This window comes from Mus caroli, unplaced genomic scaffold (genome assembly GCF_978045245.1).
Source record: "Mus caroli unplaced genomic scaffold, Mus_caroli_1 scaffold_8, whole genome shotgun sequence".
Taxonomy (NCBI): domain Eukaryota; kingdom Metazoa; phylum Chordata; class Mammalia; order Rodentia; family Muridae; genus Mus; species Mus caroli.
Genome location: NW_028227263.1, coordinates 11,416,754 through 11,444,568, shown reverse-complemented (window position 1 = coordinate 11,444,568; position 27,815 = coordinate 11,416,754). Strand labels below are relative to the sequence as shown.

General features: G+C 43.9%; 1 protein-coding gene across 1 annotated transcript in view; it reads right to left on the bottom strand.

The window, feature by feature from the left end:
• Positions 1-27,815, bottom strand: part of Adam12 (ADAM metallopeptidase domain 12) — a 356,891-nt gene that overhangs the window by 297,925 nt on the left and 31,151 nt on the right. Inside the window, exon 2 of the mRNA XM_021167906.3 lies at positions 6,923-7,020. Coding sequence (XP_021023565.1) covers positions 6,923-7,020 — 98 coding nt within the window. The remainder of the gene's footprint in view (positions 1-6,922; positions 7,021-27,815) is intronic.

Genomic DNA, 27,815 nt, shown 5'->3' with positions numbered 1-27,815 from the left:
CATTTCATGTGCAATTTCCATAATTTCATTGCGATGTGAGGAAGCTAGAAATTGGACATTTCCTGGAGCATTCAAAAGCTGAGTTCCACTGAGACCATCTTACACTCAATCAATGTGACATGTCTTCCCTGAGCCTCAGCTTGACGTTTCCAAGATGTGACATTAGAGATGGGTCCCCAAAGACACTTTAAACTCCTAGTATCACTTTGCATCTGTGCAGTAATGTCCCAGCCCCAGAGTATTCTGAAAGTCATTGTATTCTATCTCAGTCTTACAATGCCCCCAAGATGAGGGAGAGTGCTGAGACAATGCCATGTCACAGCAATGCCAACCAGCCCACCAACAGAAGGTAAGAAGCTCCCTAACTCCAGCAAGGCCCTATCCACATCCCACCTACACCCCAACTCCCACCCCCACACACTCTTTCAAATCAGCAGCATCAGCAGCTTTTGACAAGAGAGAAAGTTGGAGACAAGGAGGGACTCCCCAACTGCACCTCTGTCTAAGTTACTGATCTCATTCACCAGTATTTCAGCACTGCATATAGCCTCAATGTCACCTCCAAATTTTAAACTTTGCATTCTTATTAAAAGCCTCCAAAGGCACTTATAGATTTATTCTTTTGTACTTTTCTACATGTTCTTTTGGTGATCCTCATCATTTCTTGTAGTGGTTATCAGCTGTCTTAATGCTGTGACCCTTTAATACAGTTCCTTGTGTTGTGGTGACCCCACACCATAAAATTATTTCTATTGCTACTTCATAACTGTAATTTTGCAATTGTTATGAATCATAATACAAATATCTGATATGCAGAGTATCTGATATGTGACCTGTGAAAGGGTCATTTGGCCCTTCAAGGGGTCACGACCCACAGGTTGAGAATCACTGTGTCTCTTCTGAATTCTTGTGTCCCTTCTCACACGAAATCTCTTCTTTCTGAGTCTTCCGACTTCCATGCCCCTTTTGGTGTGTGATCCACTACATTTAATTAGAGGTGCCTGCATGAGCATGGATATGGGTATATTTGCTCAAGTGGGGGCAATGTATCAGTGATTAGGCCACTGAAGAATACAGGGACTTTTGAAAAGGAAGATTCTTGCACCTTCTCCTGAGCCAAAAGGTAAAGATCACTGATAATATATTTCTGGGCAGTTCTAATATACAGCCAGACTGAGAGCCAGTGAACATGACACACGGATGATGTGGGGAAACCATATCAAATGGGGTTCCTTCCTTCTTAAGGGTATACATGGTGGCAGTTCCTTCTGTGTAGCCAGGGGCCCAGACAACAGCAAGTAAGTATCTTTAACATTGCTAATCTACTGGCAGGTATACCTGACACTCCCTGATAATACTTCCCAGTCTGACCAGTTCTTATTATTGCCTCTTTCTCTTTCTTGACCCTGGTCCAACTTTCTCAAAAATGGTGACCCACATGTGAGATGGTGTGATGGTTTGTATATTCTTGGATCAGGGAGTGGCACCATTTGGAGGTGTGGCCTTGTTGGAATAGGTGTGACCTGGTTGGAGTGGGTGTGTCACTGTGGGTGTGGGCATAAGATCCTCACCCTAGTTGCCTAGAAGTCAGTCTTCCACCAGCAGCCTTTGGATGAAGATGTAGAACTCTCAGCTCTGCCTGCACCATGCCTGCCTGGATACTGCCATGCTCCCACCTTGATGATACTGGACTGTACCTCTGAACCTGTAAGCCAGCCCCAATTAAATGTTGTTTTTTTATAAGACTTGCCTTGGTCATGGTGTCTGTTCACAGCAGTAAAACCCTGACTAAGACAGAAGTTGGTACTGGTATTGCTGTGATAGGCCTGGCCATGATTTTATTTGAAAGAATGTGGATTTTTGGACCTTGGATTTGGAACTCAGTGGAATGCTTTAAATGGGGCTTAATGGGTCATACTAGTAGGAATATGGAAGACTTTGTTGCTAGGAGTAACTTGAACTGTGTTGACCTGGCCCAAGAGATATCAAAGGAGAATATTTTCAGTATGTGGCATAAAGACTGTTTTTGTGGTATTTTGGTGAAGAATGTGGCTACTTTTGGCCCTTGTCTGAAAAGTCTGCCTGAGGCTAAGGTGAAGGGACTTGGATTAATTGCATTAATTGCACTGACAAAGGAAGTTTCAAAAAAGCCCAGCAGAGTCTTTGTTCTCTGGTTAAGTCTCACAAAGAGAAGTTTGAACAAGCATAGCAAGCTTAGAAAGGCCAAATATAAAATATATGGTTCAAGTATTAAAGGCATACCAGGAAGTGAAATGGAACAAAATCCTGTTCTAGGAAATAACAGATTAAGGGAGTGGGACCTTGGGGCAAGATTCCACCCAGCTTAATTTAGATCCAGGCATGGTGGTACACCTTTAATCCCATGATACAGGCATGCTGATCTCTGCATTCAAGGTCAATCTACAGAGCAAGAACCAGGATAGCCAAGCTTAGGCAGTGAAGAATTTGGAAAACATAAAGCCAGTGATAATGTAATAGTATAAGGGGATCATGTTCTAGTTCCTGTAAGCAGCAGAACTCAGCAGCTTCAGCCATGTGGCTCTGGCTCTAGAGTTAAGAATGGAAGGAACTACTGGGACAATTGATGCTGGTTAACTGGAGCTAAGACATTAGCAATGATTAAGAAGAGACCAGAATCACTGAGTTGAAATCTAGGAGTTGTTTTCTGGGAGCACAAAGAAGCTGTGTTCCAGATATAGTCAAGGTTGTACCTCATGCTGCAGCTGGACTTGGTAATGTGTAAGAGTCACCCAGGTGGTACTGGTTTTGAAGGCATGAAGGTGTCATGAAGAACAGCTGAGACTTGGCACTGTGAGAGGCCAGGGAAGGCCATTGGAGAAGGTATAGCCTCAGCTGTAGTTGATGGCCCAGGACTGAAGGGATTATGCAAAGGATTTGAGGCTTGGCACCCTGAAGAGAGCCTATGAGAGGCTATTGGTGAAGCCTAGTTGGAGTGGAACACCCCAGTGTATTGGAGATGTTCGTACCATGGGATGATCACCAAGAACAGCAGCCATAGTGGAATGGATCAACCTGAGCTTAGAGTGCTACCAAGGGCAGAGCTGGAGAAGTGATGCCAGCCCTTGGGAGGAGTCCAAAAGATCAAGTGGAATCCCAGGCACAGAAACAAGAAGCTATAACATTGAAATTGCCTTGGAGACTCAAAGATGTTAAGGATGCCAGAGCCATGGGATACATGCTGAGAAAAGCTGCTAACAGGGAGTGGAACCAGCCCAGGAGAAAGCAGATTGTTACAGTCAACAAAGATGAAAAAGGAGTCTGAAGACTGCTTTGACATCAGCCATGGAGATGCAGAGTTTGTAATTTGCCCAACTGGTTCCCTGTCTTTCTTTGGGGATTACAGTTAAGTGATGGGATGAATCTCAGAAGAGACCTTGAACTTTGGACTTTTAACATTGTTGAGACTGCTATATACTATGAGGACTTTAAAAGTTGGACTAAATGCATTTTGCATTATGCTATGTTTAGGTATGGTCCCCTTATAGACTCATGTGTTTGAACAAGTCTATGGGGGCCAGGGAGTGGAATGTGATGGTTTGTATATTCTTGGATCAGGGAGTGGCACCATTTGGAGGTGTGGCCTTGTTGGAATAGGTGTGACCTGGTTGGAGTGGGTCTGTCACGGTGGGTGTGGGCATAAGATCCTCACCCTAGTTGCCTGGAAGTCAGTCTTCCACTAGCAGCCTTTGGATGAAGATGTAGAACTCTCAGCTCTGCCTGTGCCATGCCTGCCTGGATGCTGCCATGCTCCCACCTTGATGATAATAGACTGAACCTCTGAACCTGTAAGCCAGCCCCAATTAAATGTTGTTTTTTATAAGACTTGCCTTGGTCATGGTGTCTGTTCACAGCAGTAAAACCCTGACTAAGACAGATGGTATATGCCCACTGTGGACAGTGTGCAGGTTATAAATCTAGCTTCTTCCTGTTCCTTGAATATAAACTGTTTACATCCTAGCTCTGTGAAACTCAATGAAAAAGGTAAAAATGTTATATCTGTTAGAAGGTCTTTCCTGGCCTTTCTACCACAATACACCTCGCCATGAATGCCTAGTACTCATTCCTTCTAAATGACAGTCTGAATTGATTTACACATTCCTCACTGGAATAGAAGGTACAGGGGGCAAAGTCCTGCTTGCCTCCTTTGTTGACCATAAGCCCAATGACCGCAACATAAGGTGGATTTCTAAAAATGAGCTGAGTCAAAGGAAGCAGGGGCCAGGAAAATACAAATCTGTTCGGAAACCCAATGGGCACCATGTAGGCTTTGCAAATACTTTCCTGGGAGAAGATGCCTGTGGAGAGCTACTGTGTTGGTGTATTCTCCAAGTCAGTTCTTGACTGCTGCTGATAAATGGGACGGATAAATAACTGCAGACACTAACCAGATCAAATGGCTGTGTCCATTGCATGGAGGAGTCCACGGATGCCACATCAATAGACAATCTAAATTCATCCCATTCTTGCAGAGCTTTGCCAGTCACCCACATGTGAGCATGTGTTGCAATGGTGGTCACGTAATGTTAAATGTCACAGCTGTGTGTTAAGCTGATCCCTGTGGCATCAAACATTAAGAAAGCTGTCACCAACTCACCTCTGTCCCCATTCTCTCAACTATTGCCAATACTATAGAGTCACCTAAATACAATTGACTTTAGCTCTTCCCCCTGATGCTTTTACGTCTGGGGCAGAATCCTACAGGAGATAGGGACAGGAGCTAACAGTACTTCCTAGTTTCTGGTGATGCAGATTAGGGAAAAGACTCTAGGTCAGAAATGATGCAGCAATTTCTTCTTATATATGCCTCATGGCACCTGTCAAATGGCCAATGAACACAAAAGATGAAGCCAAGGCTGGAAGCCAGAACAAAACTGACCTGGCTGTCACTAGTGGTGACAAGCCATCAATGTGGCAGCTCATTGTACTAGTTCACTCAAGGACTGATGATACATAAACACTGAATAGCCAGTCAGACCTGCACTTCTAACAAAAGATACTGGGGCATGAAGACTTTTGTAAGACATGTATATACCAAATATATAGAATATATTTATACTAAAAAAAAACCCTCACTGTTGATCTAAAACTCAAATCTAAAGAGATATTCTGTGCCTGTATGCACTGACTCTGGCAAATATTCTCCCGGGAAAACTCCTCATCATGCTTTCCACCATCCAGAAACCTACTGTGTATGTGTTGAGGTAAAAAGACAACTTGAAGGAATTGGTTCTCTCCTTCTACCACATAGGTCCTGGAGACTGAGCATCAGATTATCAGGCTCAGCAGCAAGCCTCTTCCCCCACTGAGCTGCTTTTCTAACCCAATGGCTATAAGTATTTTAGTATACATATAGCCTTTGTTAAGTACCATATTTTTCTTCCTTTGCGTCTATCATTTCCTAATATGACTGACCAATAGCATGATGGGAGTTTGTTTTTTGTTTGTTTGTTTGTTTTACTATTTGGTTTTTCTCCTAGGAAACAGCATCAGCAAGTGCCAACATGCTTCCTTGTCCTCCAATACACACAATCTGGGATCACCCATAGAAAACAGATTTTTCCCCCTAAGTGCAGATTGGGTACTTGGCTCCTTTAGCCAAACTACTAACCTCTCCTAAAACAGTTTCAAATGCATGCTCTCCAGGAGATAAATGGAGGCTATAAATCATTCCATCTGTCCCTGTAGAGAGGGGCCCAGTGACCATTCTGGAAGGCTACATGGGATTTCTAGTCTGTTGCTTTCTTTTAAAAGTCTGTTTTCTATCATGAAAAATGATATAAAAATACTTTCATAGAACACCAGGACAAATCCATCAGTGTGATCTCTCCTAAGGACTCGGGTTTCTATGGATTTCATTGTCTTCTGTTGCTGTGCATCCTGAAATTTAAGAAAGTCATGCCTGCTTGGCGGATGAAACTCACCAAAATATCAATTGGCAAAATTCCTATTATTTATGTTACATCACAAAAAGCATAACTCAAACACGTCAAAAGTAAACAAAGTTGATACTATATTAAAACTCATGGTGATTTTTTGTTGTATAAAAGCATTTTTATTAATAATTTATTGGGGAAAAACCAAAATGTTGATTAAATTGACATAAATACAAATAATAGTTGACATTCAAATAAGCTGAATGTAGAAGTTATATGTCATGTAATCTTTGGATTTGATTGGAAAATTATTCTCCAGTGCAGGAATTGAACCCAGAGCATCATGCAGGCTAGACAAATGTTCCATCACTAAGCTACAGTCTCAGCAGCCCCTTAGTTAATTTTTGAAAGAGGTATTACTACTAATGTACTATTGTATGCATATGAAAATTTGCTTGCATGTATGTATGTTCACCATTGATATGACTGGTATCCTCAGAGGCCAGAAGGAAAATGTCAGATTCACACAGTTGGAGATGGTTGTGAGCCACCTGAGTGCTAGGAACTGAACCCAGGTACTCTGTAAGACCAACATGGGGTCTTACCTAATGATTCATCTCTCCACTCCATTCCCAAATTAATCTCAGTAGATGCTACCATTGCTGAGCCTCTCAGTAGAGCTGCCCCACCACAATTGGACTCATTTTAACTCCCATTGAGAACAGAGCTCTCGTTTCAAAGGGACAAAGTTTATGCTGAAATTGGTAAAGACAAAGCATGAACAGAATACCAGTTTGGTCAACACAAATTTGAAACTTCTGTTATCTCAAAGCTGAGGGTGAAAAAGGAAGGAAGGAAGGAAGGAAGGAAGGAAGGAAGGAAGGAAGGAAGGAAGGAAGGAAGGGGAAGAGAGAGAGAGAGAGCAAGAGAAGAGAGAAGAGACAAGGGAAGGGAAAGGGGAAAGAGAAAAGGGAGAAAAAGGCAAGGCAAGGCAACAAACATCTGACCTTGGCTGGGATGCTCTGTCCTGGGATCCCAGGGTCCTTGCTCAGAAGGGAGGCTCTGGCCACTTCGTAAGCTCCTCTCTGGTCCCACAAACTCATCCCTGAATCAAAAGAAAAGCAGCTTGGTTTTCATTCTGGTGGAGGAATTTGGCATCAGAAACTTATTACAAAAATGGCACAGTGAAATTACTTGGAAGTTGAGAGAGCCCAGGGAAATGCTAGAATTCATTAAATCGCCAGAGGCATTAAGAACGAATAAATTCTCTGTCAATCTCAACATTAAAATATTGTACCTTAAAGACAACAAATTGAATTTTTCTGTAATCCTTGTTGGATTATTAGTTCAGGCAAAGTATATAATTCAGTCCTTAAATTAGCAACCAAAGTGCACATGTGGTGACTTTTAAAAATGATAAATTAGTGGTACATTTAAGATCAACTCTATTAAGAGTCCCAAGGCCTTAACTGTATTAAGACTAAATCCATTTACTTAAGTCTCAGTGAATCTGTTAGACACAATGCCAAATCTCCTCTGGGCACTTAGGAAGTCTAATTTTATATGTTCTGGTAACTGCTTCTATAGATAAAATTAATTTACTGGTTCAGACTGACTAGACTGGTTTATTCACTTATTTATTTTTAAATAAAGTCATTTGAAAAGCTATCCAATGCACTTGTCTCTTGAAGTCTTGTCTGAGGCAGCTGACAGGCCACAGGTTCAATTCTGCCCCATTTCCATAAGCAAACCCGATGGAAAGAATAACATTTTCTCTTCTAGAGGGTGTATCGTTTTCATAGCCAGCATGGTGATTTCTCTGGACTTGTTCGTCTATGAGGTCACATACTTGCTATTCGGTGGGCTCACAGCATGGGCCTGGAGGTGAGGGATGGGACCAGATTCCCCCACGTGTTATTCCCATTTCTTCAGCCAGAATTCATGATTTTCAGACCTGAGTCATAATCGCACAGTTTCAAGTTACTAAAGACTTCATATTTATGGGGCACAAACGGTATTGAAATTTTAATCCTAGACATTTTACAATTCCCTTAATACTTCTAAATCCACACCGTTTTATCATTCTCGAAGTGGAAGTCTGCCGTTATAGTCAGGTTACAAAAGGATTACTACTGGAACGTTAACTGTCTCCTGTAGCCTTTCCAGATCAGTCTCAAGCTGGTCTCAAGCTTTCCAAACTCCCGATTGTTGTGTAGCATGGGGTGAAAAGTCAAGAACATGTCCAGAGGCAGAGAAATGTACTGAGTACCTCAGCCATCTTGGAAAGAGGGAGAAAGGAACGTGGACACATGTCAGGTAATGGAGGGAGGGGGGACAAAAGTGCTGGCATGACTAATATTCATCACAGCTACCTAGGAGAGACGTCTCTAGGCATGTCTGAGAGGGACTTTATAATTGGGTTAGCTGAGGTAGGAAGACCCTCCCTACAGTCAGTGACGCCTTCCTATGGCTGGAGTTCCAGATGCAATAAAAAGAAAGCAGCAAGCTAAGCAACAACATGCCACTTTGGCTTCCTCCCTGTGGATGCAATGAGGCCAGGAGCCTCAGAGTCCCAACTCTGTGTCTTTCCCGCCATGATGGAGTGCTCCCTTGAGCTGTGGACCTAAAGAGTTGCTTTTGTTAAGTATTTGGTCACAGCTAGAAGAGAAACTACTATCATGACCAGACAACACAAATGCTCAGAGATGAATCTGTGGGTCAGAGGTGACATCTGAACATATCAGGGGAGCAGAAGCTAGAGAGAAAGAAAGGGGCTGGATGGAAGACATCAGAAATCCACCTTGCTGCAGTGTATCATGCTGACAACAGGGATCCATCCCTGTGTCTTTTTCTGGTGGCCTCCAGGGGGCTCATAGGTTGTGCACCAAGGGCTTTCCAGCTTGGATTCCTGGTCCCATTGTCATTCAGAAGCTTCCATTCAAAAAGCCCATTCTCTACTTAGGTCACTTAGGTCTCCCAGGTCTCTTAAATACACTCCACCCCAGGAGACTCAGCAGTGTCAGTCCTATGTCTAACATAAAGACATATAAGGAACTACCTTATGATGGACATGCTTGGACCAGAGATAGTAGAATAAACATGAGCAGAGCCTCCTTAACCTGAAAATCCAGACTCTGAAACCTCCCCACATACAGACAGACTTGAACTTGAGATGCTACCATCAATGTAAAATTCAGTGCCCGACTCCTAGTGATGCCACAGTCACCATGCAGGTACTCTAATACTGAATGTGATAAAGCATATGCAGAAGATGGGTTTAAATAGCATGTGAAACATAAATGGGCCAGTTGGCAGAGTGATGCCAGCTAATACACACTCATATGGAGTTTTGCTAAGCTGAGGCAAGACCCATGGAGGATAGGTGATGTTTGGAGGAAGTATAAATAGAATGCACCAGATAGTACAGGAGGCTTGTTTACTTGCACAGCTAGCTTTGCAACGCTTCTTGGTCTCTGGTCCTCACAGATCTCCACTTCATTGGAAGAGGTAGGACAAAGAATGTCTCCTGGCATCCCTGCTGGTCCTGGTCCCTCCTGCTGACTCATGCAGAGGCCTTACTGTAATCCCAACAATACTGAACAGGACTGCTGGTGTATCTTGAAGTGTTTGCAAGAGGATCGAGCTGCTGCTGCTGCTGACCTGTGACCTGAACTGCTGACTTCCTGACAAAGTAAGTGGGATTTGCTCCAAAGAACTATTGCTAAACAGGTCCACTTCTCCTCTATCCTAATAAGTTTTCTTTTCCATTACGTCTGCTGGGTAGTGGGCTAGAAGGGAGGTTAAAGCTTTTAAGAACCATCATTAAAAATAGGGTTTGAAAAATCAATAGCAACACCAAATATTGACCTTTGACTTCTATCATGCACACAAATATATATTTCAAATTTTCTTTTATACGAAAATAAATGAATATTTGTGTTTATACATGAATCTCCAACATGTCTAGTAATATATGCATATGCAAATATTCTAGATTCTAGACAAAACTTTTTGAATTAACTTCCAGTCCCAAGCATGACCAGAAGAGGCTCTCAGCCTGTAAGGCTGGTTCAAAGAGCAGCACGTGTGCCATGGAAGGCGACTGAGGGAGGAACTCTGTACTCTGTATCCTCTGCATCATGTTTGATTCTATCCTGCAAATTCAACATCGCCTCAAGGAAAAGACAATAGCAAGATTAAAAACCGGTGAGGGGAGTATCTGGAGATGAGACTCTTGAGAGAGAAGCCAAGAGAGAACTTTTGGAGATATTGTTGGCTTTGAAGAATATGAGTTGAGATCTGCAGATGAGAACTCTCCTGACCCAGTGAAAGGAAGATCACATTGGCCAAAAAAAAAGTGAATGTTATCTTCTTTTTGTGACGGGTAGTGTGTGATCAGCCTAGGAAATGGTCACACAAAGTGCAGCTCAGCTATAGCTAGTCCCTAAGGTATTGTTCTGGGAACCTCAGTGAGACCTGGGTGCTTTGCCTGGGACTTTATGAGACCCATACTTTATAGTGGGTTCTGATCCAGTTAGGCAGCTCCTGCAGATTCATATCACAGTATGCAAAGTACTTATGAGAGAGCCTGTAGGGTACTTGAATTAGGCAAAAGTCCTTTGAAGATACCAGCAATTGTGAACCACCAGAACCACTGAAAACCATGCCAGGTTCCAAGTGACTATGGCTTCTGTAGAGTTCTTTGAAGTCAGGGCATACTATCATGAAGGTGGGCGCAGGCATCTTTATCCTTGCCACATAAAGTCACTAGCTTTGAGTTAAATTATCACTACAAGTCAGATTGTTAAAGCAGTTAATGGTAAAGTCACTTGTTCTGGAGCTTGATAAACTGGACAGAGGACGAGATTTAGCACTGGTATCATCTATTCCCTGAGATCCAACCCTAGCAAGACCAAGACAGAATATTTCCCCGTACTTTCTTAGTCATGGCAGAGGAAGACCTGGGAGACGTCCCCACAGGCTTCAGATGCTTGAGGCAAGGTCATGGTCTTTGCCTGTTCTACAGCCCACCTGAGCTGCTGGCTTAGATAGAAGGAGATGGTACATGGTCTCCGAATCAAGCGATCACACCATATGTTCTCCCGGGAGAGAGAACTTGGCGTTAGGAGGATGAGGAAGGTCTGTGGGTGGGGAACTTGGATTGGATCATCTTGAGATCCAACAAACCCAATGGAAAGAAGTTTCTTAGCGTTCAGGACCAGTTCCTCGGGCATTCTTGGTGGCAGAGAACCATAGCTATTGGATTTCCTGTGGGCCAAATGTGCCCAACATTAAACACTCTTCCCTTTCACCTACATTTTTTTTCCAGGCTCCGAATCCAAAATAAAGCTCTTTTGGCTCCAAAGTTCTTTACAAAGAAACTTTATTTCTAGATATTCCTCGGAGAATCTGAAGGCAGACTGGGCCAATGCTTGTGAGACATTTTGCAAGGCTCTGGAGAAGTTGCATAACTGTACTATCTGCTGAGTACAGTGTTTATTATCTGTGTACAGGAATAATGGAGCCATCTCTGGGCTTTTTAATTGGTTGCACAATATCCCCTCCACGGGATCTGTGGTCAGAAGGCTGTTTCTTATGAGGTTTGCTTATGTATTTATGCACTAGTATTTCTTTTAGATGATACAAATAAAATTTTTATTTGTGCGGCATGGGTAGACAGGATGAATTATGCACAGCTGTGAGATATCAGGATGTATTTTATGCAGCTATCTTGTTGACAAACTGTAAAAGGGGGTCTTGAATGATGCATACATTCAGAAAATATGACCTTATAAAATGCACAGTTTGTATACAGTTTGTTTTTTTATAATCTGTATTTGGGCATCGACAGAACTCACTGTTATCTAAGGAAGAAATGTGGGCAGATGATACTGGGGAAAAAGTTCCCAGGCTCTTCGATCCTGGGTAAACCTAACACACCATTTGCAGTGTGGATAAAGAGTAAGTTCATAACAGCCTCGTCATGGGGAAAAAAACAAAAACAAAAAACCACAGTATCTACTTTGATTTCTAATGCAAATGATCCTCTGCAACAATGGATTCTCATCCCCCCCACCCCCGCCCGCCATGTGCGAGCCTCCGCCTCCCCTCCCCCCTCCTCTCTCTCCTGTCTCCTCTCCTCTCCTCTCCTCTCCTCTCCTCTCCTCTCCTCTCCTCTCCTCTCCTCTCCTCTCCTCTCCTCTCCTCTCCTCTCCTCTCCTCTCCTCTCCTCTCCTCTCCTCTCCTCTCCTCTCTTCTCTTCTCTTCTCTTCTCTTCTCTTCTCTTCATTTTCTTCTCTCTCTCTCTCTCTCTCTCTCTCTCTCTTTCTCTCTCTCTCTCTCCCCTCTGCTTGTCTTTTCATCAGTTTCTGCTGTTTTCAGACCCAATTAAGGGCAGTCAAAAAGGATGTTATAGACTATAGCCCCATCTCCTTAGAAAGGAATCCTTTCAATGAGCTTTGAAGGTTACAGAAAAGATGACGAAGAAGATATCCCCCCAAAAGGACCCATCTGCCACAACCAAAGTCACCCAGAGCATGGCTTCTGCTTGATCCATACCTGCTCTGGCTTGGCCCAATCCCTCCTTTGTCTCACTTACAAAGGGAGAACCATGGCATGCCAAACCAAGATCCTAGTGACTAAGATTCCACCTCCCCAGAGATGGGGACTGATACCATACCTGTAGGGTACACTACCATGGAACCCTGAGTTAGTTCCAAACTGTCCTTTATGTGCCAACTTTATGGCTACCCTCTAAAGGCAGTGGTTCTCAAGTTTTCTAATGCTGCAACCCTTTAATACAGTTTCTCATACTGTGGTGACTCCAATCATAACATTATTTTTGCTGCTACTTCATAACTAATTTTGCTACCATTACAAATCATAATGTACACATCTATATTTTCTGATGATCTTAGGGGACCTCTGTGAAAAGATCATTTGACCCCCCAAAGGGTCACAACCCATAGGTTGAAAACCATTGCTGTGAAGGCTGGAATTCTCATAGTATCATTTTCTTTCCTGCTGGGATTCCACAGGACTAAGCAATCACAAGTGAGGCCATGCAGGAGAGGAGCTTCACAAACCCACACTGTGTGAACTCGGTCTAGGACATAAGGATCTAGGCATCTAGACTTTGTGCTATGTTTGTGTAACTACTGCTGTGAACACCAGCTCATATTAAAAATTTGAAAAAGTCAAGGTTTAGTTGGCAGTGAGAAGACACACTGGTGTGGGTGTTAAGACCAGAAGAAGCAAAGCGCCACCCACTGAGCTCTTCAAAGGAAAACGCCCACCAGCGCCAGGGCTCAACGGGGAATTAAAAAAGGAGGCTCAGGTGGAAGAGCCAAGATGGAACTGTGATGCACTTTAGGAAAGTCTAAATGGTTAAAAAAAAAAAAAAAAAAAGTTGAAGAAGCCAGGTCAAGGTCTTGGAACTCATTTAGCATTTTATTAGCCCTGAATACCAAATACCTACATCAAATCAGGCAGAAGCCATCTAGGAGTTTCCTGTTTCAGAGTCTTGGGGTGGTGATGTGCTGATTAACACAAAGACACTCTTTGTTCAGACTTACATCTTCAAACTTAACCAAGAAAACAGCAGCATCCTTTCATCCCATCTGTATCTTCTCTATGTGAAAATTAGCAGTTCAATTTAAAACGCGCACGCGTGCGCGTGTACACACAGACAGACACACACACACACAAACTTAAAGATCCTCAAAAGAGTCAAAGGCAGATGAAGCTGAAAAGGGCAGCTTTGCAGTGGAGGAAACTGACAGGCTCTGCTCCAGCCCAGTGATCAAGGTCAGCACCAGCAGGGATGCATCATGTGGTGGAAGATGCCCTTGGTATGACATGATAGCATGTTGCATCTTCCTCCTCAAAATCTGTACTTTGGGGTTGTGGAGATAGCTCAGTAGTAAAGTACTTGCCATGCAAGCACGTGAGTTTGATTCCCCAGAACTCATGTAAAAATGCTGGAGGTAGTGTCACCTGGTTATAATTCCTCCTGTGGGGGGGGGGGGGGAGTAGTAGACAAAGGAGAATCCCTAGGGTGCAGCAGCCGGTCATCTAAGCTAACCAGGCCAGCGAGAGGCCCTGTCTCATAAAACAAGGTGGAGGCTGAAGATATGATACAGCTGTTAAGAACACTTGCATATGCCTGGGTTCTAATCCTCACACCCACATAACAGCTCACAGTCATCTGTAACTCTAGTTACAGGGGTTATGACCCCTCTCTTCTGGTCTTCATAGGTACTGCAGACACATGATACATGTACATACATGCAGGCAAAACACCCATACACACACAATAAACATAAATAAGTAAAATTTATAAAAACAAGGTGAGTGGAGCATAAGAAATGATATTTGGAGTTGACTTCTGCCCCCCCCACACACACACACACATCATATATAACTCAATCTCATCATTAAGATACATCCCCCAGAGATGCATCCTACAATGTTCCTGAACAGGGCTCTTCAAAACTGCCAAGTATCATGAAACAGCAGAACAACCTGAGATACTCCACCTCAAGCAAAAAGAACCCAAGGAGGCATTCCAGCTAAATGCTCGGTGGGTTCCTGCATGGGCTCAGAGACAGGAAAGGCACACTGGGTAAAAGTCAATGAAGCATGAATAAGGTCGAACCTAACTTGATGTCATGGTGATATTATTATCCTTGCAAGTGAGTTACAGCAAATATGCAGATGATGTTAATGTAAGAAGTGGGGGGAATGGGAGTAACGGCAGGGTAACTGGGAAGCATTTGTATGAGCCTCTTGATGTTTCTACGAATATAAAACTGTTATAAAATATAGCCCAATCATAAAACTTTTTACAATCTAATCTGAATCTTGCAGGGATAATTTTCTGGAGGAGCTTAGTATATATAAGAAGGGTTGAACACAGGCAGACATCACCGGGGCTCCAGACCCCAAGCAGCTGTAATGTTTGCTTGTCACTTCTCCTACCACACTGACATGTATTCAGAAGGAAGAGGAGATGCTGACGCTGTAGTTAAGCACAGAGGGGCTCACAGACAAGGCTTTCCAGAGTTTGGGAAGGCAGGTGGAGGGGAATTGGACGCCCCTTCCAGGGACTCCAGGGCATGCTAGAGAATAGAAAAACAAGAGGCTGAACAGAAAGACAAACTTTTATTGACCTTTATTTAGCCTATAAGATAGTAAAGAAGTGAAAGGAGACTTGCCACTTGGTCTTGGGACCTTCAAGGTGTGATTGACACATGGTATATTGACAAAATGGTGCTGAAACAGAACCCAGGCACAGGTGAGTGAGAAACGCCTGCATGCACCTTTGACCTGGGTTATAGCTCAATGGTTGAGTGCTTCTCTAGAGTGTACAGGGCACTCTGTAAACCCCAGTACTGCCAAAAACCCAAAGAGATGCCACATGTATATGACCTTGGGGACGAAATCTGAATTTCCCAAGGCTCTAATCCTTTATGAGTCCCTTTAGGCTGAGGACCATCATCCACCAAGAGGACTGGCAAAAGAACATCGTGGGATCACAGACATAGAAGGAGAGGAGTCATGGCTGTGGAAGGGGACCCTGATGCCCTTCAGTTTGGCAGATTGCTCTTTCAGATCAGTGTTTGGAAAGGAGCCAAATGCTCCTGCTGGTTTTCTTTGAGCCACTGGCACTAGGAATTCATTATGTTTCTCTTCTTTATGTTCATACAGACCTGATTTTTCTGTAATCAGCACATATTATTTTTATTATGGAGAAAAAAGCAAATGGAAAAATATCTATCATCTGGGCTCCTGATGACAAGCCCCACAATTCTCCTGGCACCACTAGGCACAGCCTCCAGCATGAAGACAGAGCCCATTTAGATACAAGAGCAATCAAGTTCTGTGGAGCAATCACAGTTCTGCAGAGATGCTTTGGATGTCCTCAGTCTGAAATGCAGAAAAAGATAGCTCTTGCTTCCAATAAAGGTTTCAGATGGATTCATGCTCCAAATCCACATTGTCTCCACTGCACATAAATGTAGCTTGTTGGGCCTCATGGGTCTCCCGTGAGTGAGAAGGAAGAGAAAACACAGCATATGCTTCTAACTTTCCAACTTTGACTGGTCAGTGGAGGCTCATACAAGCCCCATTTGACAAATGGTAGAACTAGAGGATTGTATAGGTTTTCTCATAGTTGCCCAGAAATGAATATCAGGATTAAGGGCAAAAGCAGAGCTGACTACATTTCAAACACCATCACTGCATTGTCTCTTAGAAGAAGAGAAGCTGTTCACTTGTAACAGTCGTGGAGGGCGGGGGAGGGCATGGAACAACGGGTGTCAGAACTCTTCTGAACCTACTTTGTAAGAAGAAGCACGGTGAGAAAAAATGGAACTAAGCATCAACATTTATAGCCCAGAAAGGATTTTTAGATATTAATAGCAAAAAGACATGAGTAGGTATTTGGGGATTATAGTGCATTCCACTGTAAGGATTTAAAACAGTAGCTTTCAACCTTCTAAATGTTGCAACCCTTTAATATAGTCTCACGTTCTGGTGACCCCCACCACAAAACCATTTTCATTGCTACTCTATAACTGTATTGCTACTATTATAAATTGTAATGTAAATATCTGTGTTTTCTGATGGCCTTAGACAACCCATGTGAAAGGATTGTACAACTCAGAAGGGGGTCACACCCCACAGCTTAAGAAACACTGCATTTCAAGCTGGTACAACCACTCTGGAAATCAGTCTGGTGGTTCCTCTGAAAATTGGACATAGTACTACCGGAAGATCCAGCAATACCCCTCCTAGGCATGTACCCAGAAGATGTTCCAACTAGTAATAAGGACACATGCTCCACTATGTTCATAGAAGCCTTATTGATAATAGCCAGAAGCTGGAAAGAACCCAGATGTCCCTCAACAGAAGAATGGATACAGAAAATGTGGTAATTTACTCAGCAATTAAAAACAATGAATTCATGAAATTCTTAGGCAAATGGATGGATCTAGAGGATATCATCCTGAGTGAGGTAACCCAATCACAAAAGAACATACATGATATGCACTAACTGATAAGTGGATATTAGTCCAGAAACTTAGAGTACCCAAGATACAATTTGCAAAACACATGAAACTCAAGAAGGAAGACCAAAGAGGGGATACTTCGTTCCTTCTTAGAATGGGGAACAAAATACTCATGGAAGAAGTTACAGAGACAAAGTTTGGAACTGAGACAGAAGGAGGACCATCCAAAGACTGCCCCACCTGGGGATCCATCCCATAAACAACCACCAAACCCAGACACTATTGCATATGCCAGCAAGATTTTGCTGACAGGACCCTGATATAGCTGTCTCTTGAGAGGCTATGCCAGTGCCTGGCAAATACAGAAGTGGATGATCACAGTCATCTATTGGATGGAACACAGGGCCCCCAATGAAAGAGCTAGAGAAAGTACCCAAGGAGCTAAAGGGATTTGCAACCCCATAGGAGGAACAACAATATGAACTAACCAGTATCCCCTGACCCCCAGAGCTTGTGTCTCTAGCTGCATATGTAGCAGAGGATGGCCTAGTAGGCCATCAATGGGAAGAGAGGCCCTTGGTCTTGCAAAGATTATATGCCCCAGTACAGGGGAATGCTAGGGCCAGGAAGCAGGAGTGGGTAGGTTGGAGAGCAGGACTGGGGGGGCGGGTATAGGGGACTTTCGGGATGACATTTGAAATGTAAATGAAGAAAATATCTAATAAAAAATAAAAAAAGAGAACAACAAGCCAAAAAAAAAAGAAACACTGCATTTAATGAATTACGCAGTAATGAAAAAGTCACTCTGTGGCTACAAGAAACTCTATCTCTATGACTATTCCTTAACATTTTCCCTCCATGTAGGGATGCTCTCTACCATCCTTCCTCTAATTAAGAGTACTCCCTAACATCCTTGCTCCATCCCAGAGTACTCCCTAACATCCTTGCTCCATCCCAGAGTGCTCCCTAACATCCTTGCTCCATCCCAGAGTACTCCCTAACATCCTTGCCCATCCTAGAGTACTCCCTAACATCCTTGCCCATCCTAGAGTACTCCCTAAATCCTTGCCCATCCTAGAGTACTCCCTAACATCCTTGCCCATCCTAGAGTACTCCCAAACATCCTTGCTCCATCCCAGAGTACTCCCTAACATCCTTGCTCCATCCCAGAGTACTTCCTAACATCTTTGCTCCATCCCAGAGTACTCCCTAACATCCTTGCTCCATCCTAGAGTACTCCCTAACATCCTTGCTCCATTCCAGAGTACTCCCAAACATCCTTGCTCCATCATAGAGTACTCCCTAACATCCTTGCTCCATCCCAGAGTACTTCCTGACATCTTTGCTCCATCCCAGAGTACTCCCTAACATCCTTGCTTCATCCTAGAGTACTCCCTAACATCCTTGCTCCATTCCAGAGTACTCCCAAACATCCTTGCTCCATCATAGAATACTCCCTAACATCCTTGCTCCATTCCAGAGTACTTCCTAACATCTTTGCTCCATCCCAGAGTACTCCCTAACATCCTTGCTCCATCCTAGAGTACTCCCTAACATCCTTGCTCCATTCCAGAGTACTTCCTAACATCTTTGCTCCAACATAGAGTACTCCCTAACATCCTTGCTCCATTCCAGAGTACTCCCAAACATCCTTGCTCCATCCCAGAGTACTCCCTAACATCCTTGATCCATTCCAGAGTACTCCCAAACATCCTTGCTCCATCCCAGAGTACTCCCTAACATCCTTGCTCCAGCCAAGAGTGTTCCCTAACATCCTTTCTCCAAGAATGCCCCTAACATCTTTTTTAGAGCTTAATGAGTCTTAGATTTGCTGCATCTAACAGTGGCCCATAACATCGTCCCTCCCACTAAGAGTGCTCCCCAACAACCCTGGACCATCTAAGGGAATGCCTTAACATCCCTGCTCCACCATCTGACATTTTACATCATTTGCCAAACCCATGCCTGTTTCAGGAAAACCTAATGATGTCATATTTGTCTTCTACTCTTTAAAAATGTAATATAGGAGAGTGTGTGTGAGTGTGTATGTGTGTATTCATGCTTGTGCAGGAAGGTGACCATGCATATGTGCATTTGTGTCTTTAGGTCAACTATGGATGCTGTTCCACAGGGGTCATCTTGCTTTTTGAGGTAGGGTCTCTCATTACCTGGGGCTCAGTCAGTCAGCTAGCCTGGACCATAGGGATCTGATTGAGGTTATGAGCCTCTCTGGTGCCAGGATTACAAGTATGCCCTCATTTTGGCATTTTTTTTAACATAGGTTTATTGAAACCACCAGGTATTTTTTGCTTGTATGCTGTAGTAGTTGCTATGAAAGAATGCTATGACCAAGGCAGAGTGTAGAAGGCTTTTTTTTTTTGGCTTGTGGTTCCAGAGGGGACATTCATAATGGCATGGCAACAGGAGCAATAAGCTGGCTGAGCATATCTCATCTGCACATGGGAAGCAAAGAAGGGGAACAGAAAGTGAAGAGAAGGTTATAAATGCCTCAACTGATGTACTTCTTCCAGCAGGGATCCAGCTCCCAAAGGTTCTACAAACAGCGCCACCAACTGGAGACCAAGTGTTCACCCAATGTGCCTGTGAGGGACATTCACGTTCAAACCACCACACATGGCCATCTCTCGTAGCCTGCCCTCTTCTTCTGACCATCTCCCTTACTGCCCCAAGGAGAACTCCTATTTCTGAAGCTGATGAATTCCAGATGAGTATTCTTCACTTCTGTCTATCTCACCCAAGCACAGTTCAAACTATCTCCTGGGCTTGCTGATTTCGGTCTTCTCAGCAGTGTGGCCTCCTTTCCAACATGGTTAAAATTAAGAAAAGTTTTGTCTCCATCCTTTGATCATGTTAGCACCACTTCCCTAGATGAGTGGGTGGCTTCTTCTTTGACACACTCTTTGTTTTATCAAGTCAACTAGTCCAGTTGAGTGTTTGGCTCTTGTTCTCTTTCTGACTTCTAAAACCAGTACTACTTAATGAACACTGCCATCTAAAACCAGTACTACTTAATGAACACTGCCAGCATCCAGCTTAAAATCTACCAATTGATGCAGTCCTTTATCTAAATGGACTGTAGTTCTCTGAGAAGCTAGTCTTGATATCTGAGAGCCCAGCACCAAGTACTAGAACAGAGTAGCTGGCAATGCCTGAAACTGGCTTGAGGCACATACAGGTTCTCCCTCTAATCTTAAAAAAGAAAGACATTGGATAAGAGAAAAATGCCTGTCAGGGGTTTGGTCATTTTTGTTTGTTTGTCTGTCTGCTTGTTTTTCAGGAGAATAGGCAGTAAGAGGCTAACTGTGTTCTTGGAACACAATTAGTGTGGTTAAATCCATGTGGTTAAAAAAGGGTAATCTGTGGTCAGAGAAAGGAGACAAAGTCCAGGTCATGGCCCGTCTTCCAAGGCCAAGTTTGAATTTTGGGTGTGGAGACATAAGCAATGTAAAACTGACTCATCCTGGAAACATTTTCCACCTAGCAGCAGCGTCTGAAGTTTGGATGGCAGTTCCTCCTGCGATACAAACATGGAGTTGAGCACAGATTATAAAAACAGTAAAGGAACACTGATGACACAGAAATGGCTACACTGGCCAGGAAACCCTGAATGAAATGAACTGCTCTCCTGAGCGCAGCAAGCTGGAGAGGCCATCTCCAGCAAGTGTCACCTTCCTTATCTTTTTGATGCCCACCATGTCTGTCTTTGCAGTTCTCCTTCCCCATGTGGAGAAGAGCATGTTCTCACACTTTCATGGGACCCCTTCCCCAAACCCCTCTTCTAACCCTCCTCAGAGCACCTACCCTTCCCCCTCAGACTCAGTTCCTCTTCAGCCCTTCATCCACTTATCATGACACAAACTTATTTTATCTATTTACCCTTTTGTCTGTCTCTACTGCCTCACATTTAATCAAAATGGGGCATCCCCAAGGGCAGAGGCTTTGACTGTCAAGTTCTCTGCTATATTCCCAGGCATAGACAGATATTCATGCAGAGAAACACTATGGAACAAATCAAAACTGTCCATGGCTGGTTGTTGATGGTGATGATGTAAGGATGGGGAGGATGTCTAAAGCCTGACACTCTGCTTCACTGCTCTGATAGGCGGTGGCAGTGTTTGCTCTCTCACAGGATGATGCACAGAACACAATTCACGTGAGCCTTATTTACGAGCCAAAATTCCAATTTACTTATTTTTAATGAGAAAGAAGTGTGGTGTCTACTCTAATGCTCATCTGAAACATTTGGCTCATTATCTACCCAGCAGGAAGGCTTCCTTCAGGAGCCAAATTAAGATCAGAGCAGGCAAGTAAGGGTCCGTAACAGAAATCGTCATCACAGGAGCCAGATCTTGCTTTCTCTGTTCAAGAGGGTCCACCTGCTATGCTGGCCCTGGGCACACTAAGCCCCAAAGAGTAGAGCAGAACTTAGAGAGCATGGATTCATTGCAGGCATTTCAAGTTCACTTTATATGGGCCTCTTGACTTCCTACAGCCAGCCCTCAAATACCTATTAACTCATGATGTAGTTGGGACTTTTGATACCATTTAGAATACTTCTTTTCCATCATGAAAAAAAATACACTTTGAGTTTCAACCTAAGTAATGGTTTTAGAGATGCATCCCATACATTCCTGTGAGGAGATAGCTTTTGAATTAGGAAAGGCAGTGGGAGAGACGCTTCGCTCCCTCCCTTCCCACCTGTGAAGCATTTACGTCTAGAGACCCCTATGGTTTGCTTGGGATGAACTGGGAACAGGCGGCAAGCAAATGCAGCTTGGGAGGAGGGCTTGAAGCAGTGAGGGTGACTGCACCAGAGTGACAGACCTAGGACCTGGTGACCAATTATAAAGATGAGTCAGTCTGGATGTGTGTGCAAAATGATTTTAGTTTTCTAGCTGCTGGTTCTGACTGTTAACTTTCAAAAAAAAAATCCTAATTTAGATAGTGAAATAGACCAATTCAAACTATTACAACATCAAATTCCAGATCCGAGTTCAGAGAACTCCTAATGTATTCAACTTGGCAAGTATCTGTGAGGCATATGGCTTGACCTAGGAGCATTTTTTAAAATAGAGTTGACTGGCTTGTACTCAGTTTTAAAGCTGAACAGCATGCTTTGGTGTTTCCAAATAATTGCTTAGCTTTAAATTAAGGTTTTCTAAATGCAAATAAAGTTGCTTAATTTAGAAGCTTTTGAACTTTCAAGCGTTTGCAGACTCTTCCCCTGACCATAATGCCTGCTCTTACTCTGATCCCTGTACAGAGAAGACAGTGCCAGCCTCATCCAAGGATGGCTACAGGTGTCTAGTCAGAACATGAAGACCAAAGAACTGGGAATCAATGCCTTGGTTTCAGTACACATTAATAATTTACCAGTTACTCTAAACGCATGGGCACTGATATGCCAGCCTGGCTCCCTGCCTTGGGACAGGGTAGCTGTCAATGCCTCAAGCTCACTCACTCTTTTCTTCTCTTAGCCTCTGACCACACCATATACTTCTGTGGGAAAAAAATTATAGAAACAATGAGTGCTTATTGGTTATTATTAGGGTAAACCGCTGGAACCATGTAAGGAGGCGAACTCTCTCATGGCTGCCTTTCACTAGCACTGGGAATGCAGCCAGAAGGATTGTTTGTGGCTAGGGGTGCCTTATTTCCTTTGCTGGGTCTGGCTTAACTGGTGTGCCCAGATATCTTGCCTCAAAAAGTACGGTGAATTATTTCTGAGGAATGGTACCCAAGGTTGCCCTCCATGTATATGTGCCTCCATGTGTACGTGCACATCCTCACTGCACCGCCCCCAATAGGTGCACTTAAACTAGCACACGCGTGAACACATAAACACACCTGCGCATGCACACAGAAATAACATCAAATCAAAGTTCAAAAAGTTAGCACTGGAACTGAGAGATGGCTCAGCGGGTAAAGAAACTTGATCCCCAGAACCTACATAAAGATGGAAAGAGAGAGCTGACTGCATAGACTCCCTGACCTTTGTATGAACACCATGACCTACATGCCCCCACACATCCATTGTGTTTGCCTTCTCCCTCTCTCCCTCTCTCCCTCTCTCCCTCTCCCTTTCTTCTTCTCCCTCACACCACAACAACAACGACAACAACAATAATAATTTTTAACAGTTTTAAAGTTAGCATTGCAGAGGGAAGAAGGAGAGGCCTCTCCTGAGCATCTGTCTCCCGAGTGTCTCTCCCCCAAGTCCCATCCATTTCTGCCTGTGGGAAGCAGTGCATTTATCAGAAGTAAACATACTCTGAGCAGATGGACATCCCAACCACAGCTGAGATGTCACCAAAAGCTTCCATGGAGAGAGTTCTGACGTCAGGGGACTGAGGAGGAGGAGGAGAAAGGCTGCTTAGATAGACAGGTGCCTAGTGAGGGACTCCCTCCTACAGTGCCCCTTATGTCTCCTCTCTGCCTACAAGAAGGGAAATGAAGGAGATGAATATATATCTGGAGAAGCTGAGACCAATCAGCAATAGCATGTGCTCTGTCTACCTTCAAGCTCTGTTCTAATAGAATGTTCCTTGTTCTACAAGACTGGACTGATTTCTTCTGCCTCTGCCTCACAGACATTTCCAAGCTCACTAATCCCTCATCTCTGGGGGCGGGGAGGTGCATGTGATGATAGTCACTCCGTTTGAGAGTGAACATTGAAGTTGGATCCAGGTCAAGTCACCAGATTTAGAAAATTATAAGAACTCAGCTAAACCCAAACTTTGGGAAAACAATGACTAAATTTTTAGTATCAGTTCAGCCTGTGCAACTTATACTTCATTTGTGTGTGTGTATCCATGTACATTTTGTGTTTCCACAATGTCTTCTATTTTGCCTGACAACCCCAGATCCGGGCTTACTTGAATCATTTGCAGGCCTACAAGGTAGAAAACTTCATTCACAAAAGTGTTCTAATTTTAAAATGTAAAGTTAACATGAGAATGGCTCAAATATACTCATCAATTCACAGCACAGATAGACATCTTTTCTATGACACAAAATTCAAGACTGAATACCATGGTGACGTATTTAAAGGGGGCAGAGGTGAAGAACAGACCTCTAGTCAATCAGAGGATTTTATACCCAACTGCTGGAAGACACAGTCTACACACACCCAAGTGTTTCATTCAGGGCTCACACGACTCCATCTGTCACCAGAACACATGTTTGGCACAGACAGAAAGCCAAGAGCAGTCTAACAAATATTTCAAAACTGAATTTATATCTTTCTAACACATGGTTTATATACGGATGTCATACCTAGCAAGCTTTGCAGTTCTCAAATAATATCCTGGCTAAGGCACAAATGATGTCTGCAGCCGACCGCAATACCGAAATCATTTGCTTTTAAAATACGTTTAAAAAAAAAAAGTGTAGTTTATGAGGGGGCTCCTGCCAGAGTCGCCTGTTTCAGTATGCAATTGTTATAAAGTTCGGGACAAGAATCCAAATGTATCCGCCATAAGCCAAATATTTGCATAACTCCTTATTCAAAGGGGAAGCGCTCCTGGAAAAACACAAGTTCAGATCGCCATTATCCAGGGTGGCACTCACATGTTAGCAAACTTCAGAAGGGCCTTCTACCCAATGCAATTCAAGTGTCTCCATCATCTCGGAAAACTATCTGTCAAATCGATAGGCTGCACCAGGTGGGTTTCTCTGTGCACATGCGTACTCTGTGAGGCTGCCTGCTCTGAGGTGTTCTCCTGTAGGGCATTTCTGGATGAAAGTTCAAAATATCCAAATGCAGTTATTTCTTCCTCAGCATCAAAAAGCCACATATTTGCAGACGGTTTCTTTCTCGTTTTTCCTCCCTACTATGGGATAGCGTGTAGACACAGGCCCAGTTTATTAGACAGCAGGCGATATTTGCCACTGGCTGGCCAACGATGTTCTTGTAAATATTTCAATCCCCTCCCTGTTCCCAAGAAGAAAATGGAAAAACTGAAACAGCTACAAGCAGGCAGGGTCTGTGCACTGGCACAGACTCTAATCCCTCTTTTACAGTGCGTCCTCGAGATTGCTGTTCATGAGAGCTGTGGGGTGGGGAGCAGAGAAATTGTCACATTGATTTTCTGTGGAAATCATGCAATTTATATTCTTCAACTTGACTATATCAGCACAAATCAGAGCCACATGGAGGGAACAGTCATCTTGAATCCCACACATTTCCGAGGGTCAGCCAGGCCTAGGAGGCCCTCCTTAAAGTTAGAAGAGGACAATTTAGCCCAAAGGAAAACAAGAGCCACCTGAGGCTACTCACAGGGAGACCCAGTTTATCTGACATTGTCGCCAATGATTGGAAAAGTTCCAGCCAGAGTGTCCATCTCAGCTCATGTCCTCAGGACTTTCTCTGGGCTTCTGGGTATGTTGCCCCTGTTGTAAAAGCAATCTCATGTTGATATATCCACATATGCCATCTCACACGGGTGGGCAAAGATACTGCAGTTCACCCAGTAGGATCTGTTCACCTACTCTACACAGAGTAGAGCAATGAGCTTCAGGAAACTGGCCCTTCCCAGAGCTCACCATTGCTGACAGGCAGCTCAAACCTAGGCCTTCTGGACTAGGGAGATGGCTCCATCATTAAAGTGTTTGCCCCGTAAACATAAGGACATGAGTTCAATCCCCAGAACCCACATGAGAAAACAAACAAACAAACAAACAAACAAACAACTGGGTATAGGGGCATTTACTAGTAATTCTGGTGCTGGGGGAGTAGAGATGGGCAGATCTCTTAGACTTCCCTGGTCCTCAGCCTACTAGACAAGTTCCAAGCCATGGAGAGACCCTGTCTTAGATAGAAGGTGGATGGCTCCTGAGACATGATTCCTGAGGCTGATCTCTGGCTTCTATGTATGCTATGGGCATGCATGCACATGCAAACACATGTACACACACACACATACAATACACACACACATGCGCACACACACACTCATGCACACATACTCACACAAACATACATGCTAGAGGAAGAATCTAAGCCTTCCATCTTCCTTGCTCCCTTTCCTCCTGAACAGAGGTGCTGTCATCAATCCCACTCTTTGTGCTTCCTCTCTCACCTGCAAAGGCACCTCTGCTCATGCAGGCGGCAGGGCTCCCATTTGTCTGCATATTCCCTACCTTTTCCTGTTTCACATCAGCTGCTGGGGTAGATAAGCGGACTTGGACCGCAGGCGGTAGTCAGGACTTCACAGGAGCCAGGGTGAGAGCACCAAAGAACAACCCCCAGGAGCCCGGCACCTTCCTGCTCAGTCCCAAGGTGGCCTGGGAACCTGGGAACCTGGGAACCTGGGCCACTGACCCTTTGTTCTATCTCCTGACTCACAGTGTTGGTTTTCCTCCTATTCTACTTACTAGAGAGTCTGGTCATGACTGGCTCCTGCAAGTTTTGCCCTCTCCCAGCCACAATGGAGTTAATCGATAGGGCACACTTTCACTGGCAGGCCAGTTCTCAGTCTCAGTAGATGTCACCCAACATTCTCACAGCATGTCACACATCCCTATCTGAGGCTCACACAAGAGCCTTGGCTAGGTTCCTTTAGTACTAAGGTTCTTCTTCCCATCATGTGGTCAATGCATCCGTGTACTGGTGTGACCTGGAAAATGTGACTTTCTGGCCTCTGAGCTCTTGGACACAGCCCCTTGGACCTATCACATGCTGAATAAATGTGTTAAATGGATGTGAAAGAGAGGAAAGGGGCTCTCGCGCTGAATGCATGAAAATTACTTCTACGTGGGCAAGGAGTCCAGCATCCAAAAACAAAATGTCAGTGTTCATCAGCAGGATGATATATTCAGGTCTGGTTTATCACCACCCGTAGGTAGGGTCAGAAGTAATGGGAGAAAGGTCTTCCATGTATGGGGCATTGAAGTTTCTTCTACCAAATAGCCCAGATATTCAAGAGCTATGACCGCCTACCTATGGGTGGTGATAAGCTGGACATGAACTCAGTTTCCACGGGCTCAGAACCCCATGAGATCATTTTGAAATCTGCCAGATCGTACTGAGCATCTGGTCCTGCCCATTGACAATCAAAGGTTACAAGGTCAGTGACGATAGAGTTCAGAGCCCAAGTAGAAAGACAACTGTTTCAAAAGAGGTGGCAGAATGCCTAGGGACAATGCTGATCATAGCCCCATAGCCTTGAGAAAGGAACCAGGAGAAAGGATGTGAGGGCAGAGTTCGGGGAGGCTTCCCCAGGGACAAGGATTGAAAGCACAAGGGAAAGCAGGCAGAGTAGCATCTGAGGCTAGGAAAGCAGACTGCATAAGGAGATAGTCAGTGAGCACACACAGCACACACTGGTTGCACACACTTGTTTCTTTCCCTGTTTGATTTGCAGGGTCCTCCACCTGTCCATGAAAGGTGAGCAGTATGAGGATTCCTAAGAGCAAGATTTGGAAAGGACAGAGGTTTATAACGCCAGTGATACTAACTGCTCTCTGTAAATGAGCAAAGCTAGTTGAATCCAGGCCCAGCCTTCTGGCTCCTGTACCTTCTGGAAGGCTTCATGATGAGCCCTCCCAAGTAACTAAAAAAAAAAAAAAAAAAAAAAAAAGACTTTCTTCTGTAACCATTCAAGTGCTCTGCCAGAAACAGTTGTGGGCATCATACTCCAAGAGTGGAGCCCATACCACAATCCTGCTAGATTTTGTGTCTTAGTCTACATCCTGGTTTGCTTTAATTGCTAACTTGACATACTCTAGACCCTCCTGAGAAGAATGACTCTATTGAAGAATTACCTAGACCATTTTGGTCTGTGGGCTCTCTATGGGGATTGTCTTGATTGGTAGTTAATGTGGGAGGTGTCAGCCCACTACAGGCAGCTTCATTCCCTAAGTAGGG